General features: G+C 43.4%; 1 protein-coding gene across 1 annotated transcript in view; it reads right to left on the reverse strand.

The window, feature by feature from the left end:
• Positions 1-9,674, reverse strand: part of EFCAB6 (EF-hand calcium binding domain 6) — a 173,909-nt gene that overhangs the window by 131,766 nt on the left and 32,469 nt on the right. Inside the window, exons 4-5 of the mRNA XM_075070341.1 lie at positions 7,881-8,101; positions 6,285-6,373 (exon numbers count right to left, since the gene is read on the reverse strand). Of these exons, the coding sequence (XP_074926442.1) occupies positions 6,285-6,373; positions 7,881-8,101 (310 nt within the window). The remainder of the gene's footprint in view (positions 1-6,284; positions 6,374-7,880; positions 8,102-9,674) is intronic.

The following is a 9,674-nucleotide window of genomic DNA, read 5'->3' on the forward strand; positions in this document are numbered from 1 at the left end:
CTATCGATTTTAGCGCTACTCCTCTCATTTGGGAGGAGTTCCGAAATCGATTTAAGGAGGCGGTAAAATCGATATTAATGACGACGTCATGTGAACGGATACAGCGTTAAATCGGTATATCGGCCATTAAACCGATTTAAAGTCGCAGTGTAGACCTGGCCTAAATCTCCATGAGGATTCCATTGCAAAGTCCCTACCCGGTCATCCCAGAAGGGGGAGGAAAGGGGAAGGAAGGGGAGGGAGGTTAAATTATATAGTGCTTTTGGAGCAAAGCTACTAGGTAAATGTAGGATTAGTTTTACAGTATAATATACAGTATAGCACTCAGAGAATGCTTTGCATTATACCTCTCAGATGTCCCTCATGTGAAGGGAAGGCATTCATTTTAATCCCAAAGTTACCTACTTACCACACAAAATTGGTACCTCCACACTTTTATTGCTGAAAGTGATTTCCATCAGAAGTAAAGAAAGATTTAAAAGTGAAGCTCCAGAGAGGAGAAAGTTACTCACCTTGTGTAATAACAGGTTCTTCAAGAGATGTCCTTGTGGGTGCTCCACTCCAGGTGAAGGTATGTCCCTGCCCCTTTGTCTGGAGAATTTTGCAGCCGTGTCTGTATGGGTCACGTGCATGCAGTGCCTACCTCACATGCTGGTGCCTCAGTAGCGCGCGCAACCTGGACTCCTCAGTTCCTTCTCTACCCTGGAGCCAGGGCCGGATCCAGGCACCAGCTTATCAAGCAGGTGCTTGGGGTGGCCACTCTGAAGCAGGGTGGCACTTCCAGGTATTCAGCGGCAATTTGGCGGAGGGTCCCTCACTCCCGCTCGGAGCAAAGGACCTCCCGCTGAATTGCCGCAGATCGCGATCGCAGCTTTTTTTTTTTTTTTTTGGCTGCTTGGAGCGGCAAAACCCCTAGAGCCGGCCCTGCCCAGAGCCTGCTCCAAACTCTGAAGTAGAGAGGAGGAGAGTGAGTACTGGAGCACCCAGAGGGACACTCATCTTGAAGAACCAGTTACTGCACCAGGTGAGTAACCTTCTCTTCAAGAGAGAGATGTCCCTGTGGGTCCTCCACTCCAGATGACTGAAGAGCAGTGCCGACCTCAGACAGTAGGGGCTTCGGAGTTGATAAAATAGCCATTGATAGTACAACTTGACCAAGTCAAGTATCCACCTGAGGACCTTGCATAACAGCATAATGTTTAGCAAAGGTGTGTTCAGAGGCTCAGGGAGCAGCTTTGCAAATGTCTATAAGGGGAACGTTGTTTAGAAATGCCACTGCCGTCAATATTGATCTAGTAAAGTGCATCTTGATTCCCGCTGGAGGTTGTATGCCTCTTAATTGATAGCATAGGTGAATGCATCAGGATATCCATTTAGATATTCTTTCAATGGATATGGAGTTACTCTTAGAGCATGCTGTGATAGAGATAAAAAGTTTCAGTGAGACTCTAAATGGCTTGGTCCTGTCGAGGTAAAAAGATAATGCTCTCCTAACATCAAGGGTGTGCATTGTGGCTTCAAAAGTGTTGGTGTGTGGTTTAGGCAAGAAAGTAGGTAGTTGTATTGGTTGATTGATGTGAAGGACGAATATACTTTGGGAAGGATTTGGGATAGCTTGGCAAAGTGACTCTGTCTTTAAAAAAAATAGTATATGGTGGGTCTGCCAGGAGCACCCTGATTTCTCCCACATGTCTAGATTATGTGATTGCTATTAGAAACGCCACTTTCATGGACAGGTGTAGTAGGGAGCAGCTTGCTAAAGGTCTGAACAGTTTATGCCTCAAGGCTGTTAGGACCAAGTTTAAGTCCCATGGTTGTATGGGTGGTCTCATGTCCAGACAGAAAGTTTGGATACTCTTAAGGAATCGCTTTGTGAAAGGGTGAGCAAAGATTGTAGTGTCACCAATTTTGATACTAGTATCACTTTATTGAGCTGAGAGAAAAACCAGATTGTTTCAGTTCCGGGAGATAGTCCAATATAATTGGAAGAGGTGTAAATGCTGCAATAGTTTGCCTGGTGGGAGGGATAGCTCAGTGGTTTGAGTACTGGCCTGCTAAACCCAGGGTTGTGAGTTCAAACCTTGAGGGGGCCACTTAGGGATCTGGGGCAAAATCAGTACTTGGTCCTGCTAGTGAAGACAGGGGGCTGGACTCAATGACTTTTCAGGGTCCCTTCCAGTTCTATGAAATAGGTATATTTCCATATATTAAAATCTCCTCCATTTGTGGAGATAGGTGCTGTACGTTATCTACTGTGTAGCAGCACTCTCTGGACCTACTCAGAGCAATTTAGCTCATCATTAGAGAACCATGGAGGAGCCATGCCTTGAGATGTAGCATCTTTATGTTGGAGTGTTGTAGCTGGCCCTCCCGTTGGGTTAATAGGTCTGTCTGTAGAGGGAGTGTGATTGGGGTATGTGCGGATATCCATGTTACGTACGGATATCATGCTTGTCTCGGTCGTGTGGAGGCTATTAAGATTATTGTAGCCCTCTTGGTCCTTATCTTCAGTACCATTCTCGATAGTAATGGTATCAGTGAGAATGCGTATAGAAAGTCTGAGTTCCAAGCGATCATGAACACATCCCCCATCGATTCCCCAGACTGAACCTGAAGCAGAATTTGGGGCATTTTGTGTTGTATGCTGTCATGAATAGGTCCGTGTAAGGGACTGCGGAATATTTTGTTACGGTTTAGCTAGGGCTGTTCGCCTTCTCAAGGACAGGTTATTAAAGGTTGCTGTGTACTAGTGCATGCTGTATGTGAGTGGTCAGAATTGCTTTGCCTGGGAGCTTCTGTGTGTTTGGGAAAGTGTTGCTAGCCTTTGGCCTTTTGCCACCAGAGATAGCCCCAGCCGTGGGAAAGCTCCCACTTGCCTATGTATGAGCTGCTTTACATGCCATTAGCATAAAGTTATATTTACTAGAAATTGTTTTGCTGCTTTGGACTCGCTCCCCGCTTTGAGCTAGCAACGTGCAGAGTCCCCGTTGCGGGTGTGTTTTCTTTACCTTCATTAAAAGCCATATCACTCACCGTGTGTGTCTCATCCCTGTAGAGCACTCAGGCACGTAACAGTCCATTTGTGGGTAACCCCAAGTTTGGAATATGTCTTCCAGGATGGCATTGTTTAACTTCCATTCACGACTGAGGAGAAAACATCTGCTGAGCTCATCTGCCGTGGTGTTCTGGCATCTGGGTAGGTGGGAGGCTGAGATATGGATATTGTGCTGGATGCACCAATTCCAGTGTCTCATAGCCTCGGTATGTAGTGAATGCAAGACTTCAAATTTGCTTATCTGAGGAAGGCGGTTGGGACACTGCTAGTGGTGGAAGGCATCGTCATTGTGGTCTCTGTCTCTGTCATTGCTGCTGCTGTTCTTTGTATGGCCTTTCATGTTGCTGTGTGTATTCTGGGTTTCTAAGGCACTCATATGGTTGATACGTGTATTGTCTCCTTCTTGTGTTAGGGGTATGGATGCCAAGGGACCGAAGGGTGGCCGATGAATCCTTCATGGTGTGCAGCACTTCATTGGTTTTGGCTGCAAACAGTTTTTCTCCATCAAAAGGGAGATCTTCAACAGTATTTTGTATCTTCCGTGGTAATGACAAAGAATTGAACCAGGAGGCTCAGTGCATGACTGCAGCCACAGCGGTAGACCTGGCACCCATGTCAGCAGCATCCAGTGAGGACTGTAGAGCCGAGCATGAGATCATTTGCCCGTCAGAAACCAGAGCTTTGAATTATTATCTCTTTTCCTCATGAATTTAATTAATAAATTCCATAAACTTACCATAATTCCTGTGGTCCTATCTGGCAAGTAATGCCGCATAATTTGCTACTCTGAATTGTAGCATAGATGAAAAGTATACTTTGCGGCCAAATAGGTCCAGTCTCTTACTCTCCACCAAAAATGTTGTTGTTTACTCCTTTGGTTGGCCGCTTCCACAACCAGTGAATTGGGTGCTGTATGTGTGAAAAGAAATTCGGATCCCTTCGAGAGAGCATAATATTTTCAGTCTGCCCTCTTGCAGGTTGAGGTATTGTGGCTGGAATTTACCACACCATCTTGAAAGGCTCCATGATAGCCCCGTTGATTGGTAATGCTATCTTGGAGGAGGCTGATGTCTATAAGATGTCAGTTAACTCATGCTGAGTTTCTGGCACTTTCTCCACAGCAATCTTAAGCTCGTTAGCCATTCTTTTGAATAAGTCCTGAAAGTGGGTAAAATCATCTGCTGTGGTTGGTAGTGGAGGCAAATAGCCTCGTCTGGTGAGGAAGATGAGTTATTGCTTGGCGAGGTGTCAGGAGCAGTGCCCTCTACCTATTGCATCATGGGCTCCTCTTGTGTTTCCAACGCTACAGACTGTGAAGTTGGAGGTGGAGATCTGGTGTCACCCATACATGGACTGGGGTGGCTGCTATGGTGTCTTCTATAAGACTTCCAGGGAATCCAGTAGGGCTAATGACCTGGGAAGGGCATGGTGGTCCCATCCATGGGTGGCCATACTAAGGTGGTATATTGTAAGAATATGAGGACCGTGATCTTAGTGGTCCGGCAGCAATAAGTATCTTAATCAGGGAAGAATGGTGTGGGGAGAATACCCCTTCAATCTCATCATCTTCATCACTGGAAAACTGTGATGGTATCGGAGACAGCTGACAATGCAGTACTGACACCACCGGTGAGACATCAGTGCCCAATAAAGGAGATTCTGGAGTTGAGGAGACAAACAAATCTTTCTGATGCATGAAAAGGCATTGTGCCGAGAGCATCGGTGCTGAGGGGGCAGGGTGCCGATTGCACCAGCGGCATAGTGAGCTGAGTCGGTGCCCAAGTAACTTGTGTCAGCACTGTCACGCTAGGCACATTCATCTGCGGCACAGGAATAGGAGCAGTTGTCAGTACCATCTCCTTTGGGGCTATTGACAGTGCCATGGTGGAGACAGGCAGCTTAAAGCCATTAGCCTCAGCACCGGAGCGGTGGGTACTGGCGGCGGCCACTGCAAGGACAGCGCCGGAGGTGCCTGGAGCATTATAGGTGCTGAGCTGCGGAGCTGATTAGGTTGGTGACGATTTTGAGGTGATGTGCTCTCTATGAGGTGAGGAAGCTGGTTGCTTTTTTGCCAGTTTTTTGTCCCTAGAGAATCTTGGTGTTGAGAAGACCGGTGACCTCTGCCGAGAAGAGGGTTCCTGCCCAGGGTTGGTGGCTGGTTTGAGGGACTTTTCCATGAGGAGGAGTTTAAGCCTCAGGTTTCCTGTCTTTTAGTGCCCTAGCCTTCAGTTTATTACAATGGGCACATTTCTGGGGAATGTGGGATTCCCCCAGGCAATGGACACATTGAGAGTGTCCATCTGAGATAGGCATTGCCTCTCTGCATGCTGTGCATCTTTTAAAACCCAGTGAACCAGGCATTTTCTAACTGCATTATGGGATGTAAAATAATTTCTTTTTTACAGCGGCTGTAAGTCAAACAACTGAAAGTTATCTGACTAAACTAACCTAAAACTAAAACCTAATTTACTAATTTATATAATCTGTCCAATTGAAAAACGAAGGTTTTCAATGGGACTGCTGAGCTACATCTCAGGCCGGGGACAGTAGAGAAGGAACTGAGGAGTCTGGGTCATGCATGGGCTATTAAGGTGCCAAAGGCACATGAGGCAGGCATCGCGCATGCGCAACCTGTACGGGCACTGCTGCACACCTCTCCGGACAAAGGCGCAGGGATGCACCTTCACCTGGAGTGGAGTACCCACAGGGACATCTCTCAAAGAAGAATGTTATTTACATTGAAGGAATGAATCCCACAGCATTTTAACTTTCCTGCCAGAACAATGTCTGTGAGTCCCTCAGATTGTGTCTTTGTCACGCACTGCATCCTGCAAGTTGAGTTATATGTTTTGAGTATCCCTAAAAAATGTTAACCTCAGCTCACATCTAACTTCTCATATACTCAGTTACACTTACCGCTAGTTAACAGAATATACCAATTAGGATTGAAGCTCTATATGTTTACATTACAAGATCAATGGCCTGACAGACTACCTCCCCTCCCTTCAATGATCATATAAGATCCCTATGGCAAATATACCAATTGTTTATATGGAAAAGCAATATTGAAAAAGTACTTAATGTTCCAGGAGCTGTTTGTAACATGATGTAACAGCTGGAAACAAAGAGAGCTAGAACCATTTAACCAGCCTGCTCTCTGCAGACCGCTAAAAAGTGATCCAAGATCACAGTTTGGGAACAATAGGATTACATAATAAGAAGCTCTTACCTTCTTTGCATGTTGGCACTTTTGGCAACCCTAGTGAACTTTGCCAGGAAGTCAAGATATGGTACAGTAACTTTGCTAGTCATCGGAATCTACATTTCAATAAAAAGATTGTTAAATAAATGGATTTCTAGATAAATCCTGTAACGAAATCTCATGGGACTAAAAAAACAAAATCATTCATTTCCATTATTAGTTAACTACTTTATTAAAATGCAAAAATAATCTCCTCTGATAGCCTCTCTTTTGTTGCATGTACTGCATGTCATTTCTTCTCACCTTTTGTCTAGGCTCAAGTATAGTATCAATATATATCTGATAAATCCTCCAGCAAGAAGCTATCTCCTACACTTACAAGGGACAAGGACTTGAGGCTCATGTAGGTCTTTTCCTCACACTAACTCTATGATCTTCTTTGTCTATGTGTGAAACTATATCCCATCTAATCCAACCGGTGAGACAATCTTTCCCTGCTACCACATGCATATATAAGGTATTTCCACATATTGATCCACATATTGCTTGTGGATCCACATAATGCTTATTTGGTATAATCAAGGACCCTAATTACTTACATTTTAACTGAAATCAGTGCTGAATTTTCAGAGACCAATATTTTTAAAATGTGAAGATACCTTGTAATAGCTCAATGTAAGTAAAAAAAATCAAACAACAAGCATGTTGGAAAGGATATAAAACCTAAAATCTGTGAAACCTTAGCACAGGAAGTCTTGGCCACAGGGGTCAGGACTGGAACTCCAAAGGGCCAAAAATCCATCTTCTATTACTTATTAGCATTATAAACCATTGGGGAGAAGGGTAAGTATGTTGAAAGCAACTAGAAACAATGGTTTGGAGGTGCGTGGTATTACTCTTTGCAGTTCACTGTATGGTTCTAAATGTTGTTGTACCACAATTAAATTACTAAACTGAAAAAATGAGAACTTTACAGAGCTAATACCAGAAAGCAGACCCCCTGGACAAAGATTTTCAAAGTCGCCTAGAGGAGTTAGCCACACAATTCCACTTGAAGTTAATGGGCGTTGTATAGCTATCCCCTGCTGGGTTTTGAAAATCTCAACCAGTGTATACAACTAATGGTCTTTAAAGAATATATTCCACCATAGCTATGGGCTTAAAGGTGGCGAACAGACAACTATCCTTCCTCCCAATTATTCATTATTTTACAGTGCTCAAAAAGTGTGCTAAGCTCCTTACAATATAAATAAGAACATGTTCTACCATGACTCAAAGGGTTTTCAATCTCATCTTTCTCCAGGAATAAGACTGCATAATTTGATTAATTATCACAAAAGCTACCAATGAATTGTAACTTCTTCAGACAGTGGGAGAAATAATGCAGACGAAATCCTTTAAAAGAAATACAAAAGGCCAAATCTAGTTCATTTTACTCACATAAGTATCCTATTGTCCTCACTAGAACTACCCACGTAAGGCAAGAAGGATTTGGCCCCATCTATCATCATTTTGATAAAACCAGACCTGCTCCTGCTCCCACTGAAATGGAGAGGAAATTCTGCCATTGATGTGGATAAGAACAGCCCCCAAATGATTATACACATATATAACATAGCGTACCTGTGCCAGCACAGAATCAAACTGTGCTTGTGTCAGAGGAAAAAGAAAGGTTTCAATCACTCTCCTGAATTCACCTTTTGTGACTGTTAGGGTGTGATCAATGTCGATTGTCTGAAATGCTTTTTTAAGTTCATCTTCTTCTTCAGCTGTCTTTTTAAGTAAAATCTGCTCAATTTCTGAGGCGGACAGTGTGGGATCTGGGACAGACCGCACCGATGTAGCTGTAAAACATATCAGATAGTTATTAAACTCTTAAACCTGGCAAAATCAAATGTGGGTTTTTTTGCTGAGAATTCAACATAAATCAATCCATCCTCAGAGATATCACTGTAAATTAATTAACATTTGTGTGGCACTTTGAAGATCAAAAGCAATATAAAAGTGCTAAGTATTATTTAAAAAATTCCCAACGCTTTATTTATAACATTATAACCAAGACACTGGTTAACCTGGAAGATACTGTAAAAGAGCAGTTAAAATTACAAAGTAAAACATATGTAACGTAACTCACAATATATTTGTCCATCCCATCCCCACTAGCACTCTACCTTCAGACTTCAGCAGGGATAAAAAGACCCTGAATGTCTTTGCTTTGTATCATTTAGATGCTTTATTCAGTTATTAAACTCCTTAGTGAAGTCATCTGCCAATGATGTGTCAGCACCAATCGTCTGTGTGCTGACTCCTTTGCAGATAAGCATTTTAACACACAACAGCCAGCTTGCTGTAAAAACACCCATGGGAAAGGTGGGCTGGAGAACTGGACAGCATAGTGACAAATAGTGTAATCCCTACTCAAGCAAATTCCCCTTGACTTCAGTTAGAGCTTTGACTGAGTAAGAACTGAATAAGGACCACAGGATTTGGCCTGATATTTCTCCTGCATTTATAGGGCCAAATTCAGCCATTGATACAAATATAATACTTCCTTTGAAGACAACAAGAGCTGAGCACCCTAGTCTAAAGATTGAAGTTAGTTGTGCATTTACATTTTTCTGTACTTTTGAGGCAAGTTCTGCCATCAATTTGCACACGATATTTCAGTTCCCTTCAATGGCAGAATATGGCCCTTTATATTATTTACACTTTACTGCAGTTTCTCCTCCACACATCTTCTCTGTGACAGAGTGCTGAGAACCAATAGCTGAACTAGCACAATTGGTCACTGACAGACTCATAGACTCATAGGTCAGAAGGGACCAATATGATCATCTAGTCTGACCTCCTGCACAAAACAGGCCACAGAACCCTACCCATTCACTTCTATAACAAACCCCTAACCTATGTCCGAGTTACTGAAGTCTTCAAATTGTGGTTTGAAGACCTCAAGCTGCAGAGAATCCACCAGCAAGTGACCCATGCCCCACACTGCAGAGGAAGGCGAAAAATAAAGGAGGATGTACCAGTGGACACCTAGGAAGTTTAGAGACTTGAAATTAGACCAAAGTTTTCCTACATCTAGAGGAGTGAAGTATCTGGAAAACAGCCTTTCAAGGGGAGTATGGGGGTAAAGAATATACTGGCTTTTAAGACTAAGATATGAAGTTGTATGGAGGGGATGGTATGATGGAATAGTTTAATTTGGCAATTGATCTTGATGATAGCAGGATTAAGTCTGCCCAATGGGTCTTTGGATGAAATTGGTGGGATGGGATCTGAGTTAAGCTGCAGAGAATTCTTTCTTGAGTGCTGCATGGTGAGTTTTGCTCACAATGCTAAGTGGTTTATGCGATACCATATTTTGGGGTCGGGAAGAGAATTTCCATCAGGGCAAGATGGCAGAGGCCGCTGGAG

Source organism: Chelonoidis abingdonii, chromosome 1 (assembly GCF_003597395.2).
Source record: "Chelonoidis abingdonii isolate Lonesome George chromosome 1, CheloAbing_2.0, whole genome shotgun sequence".
NCBI classification, from domain to species: Eukaryota; Metazoa; Chordata; order Testudines; family Testudinidae; genus Chelonoidis; species Chelonoidis abingdonii.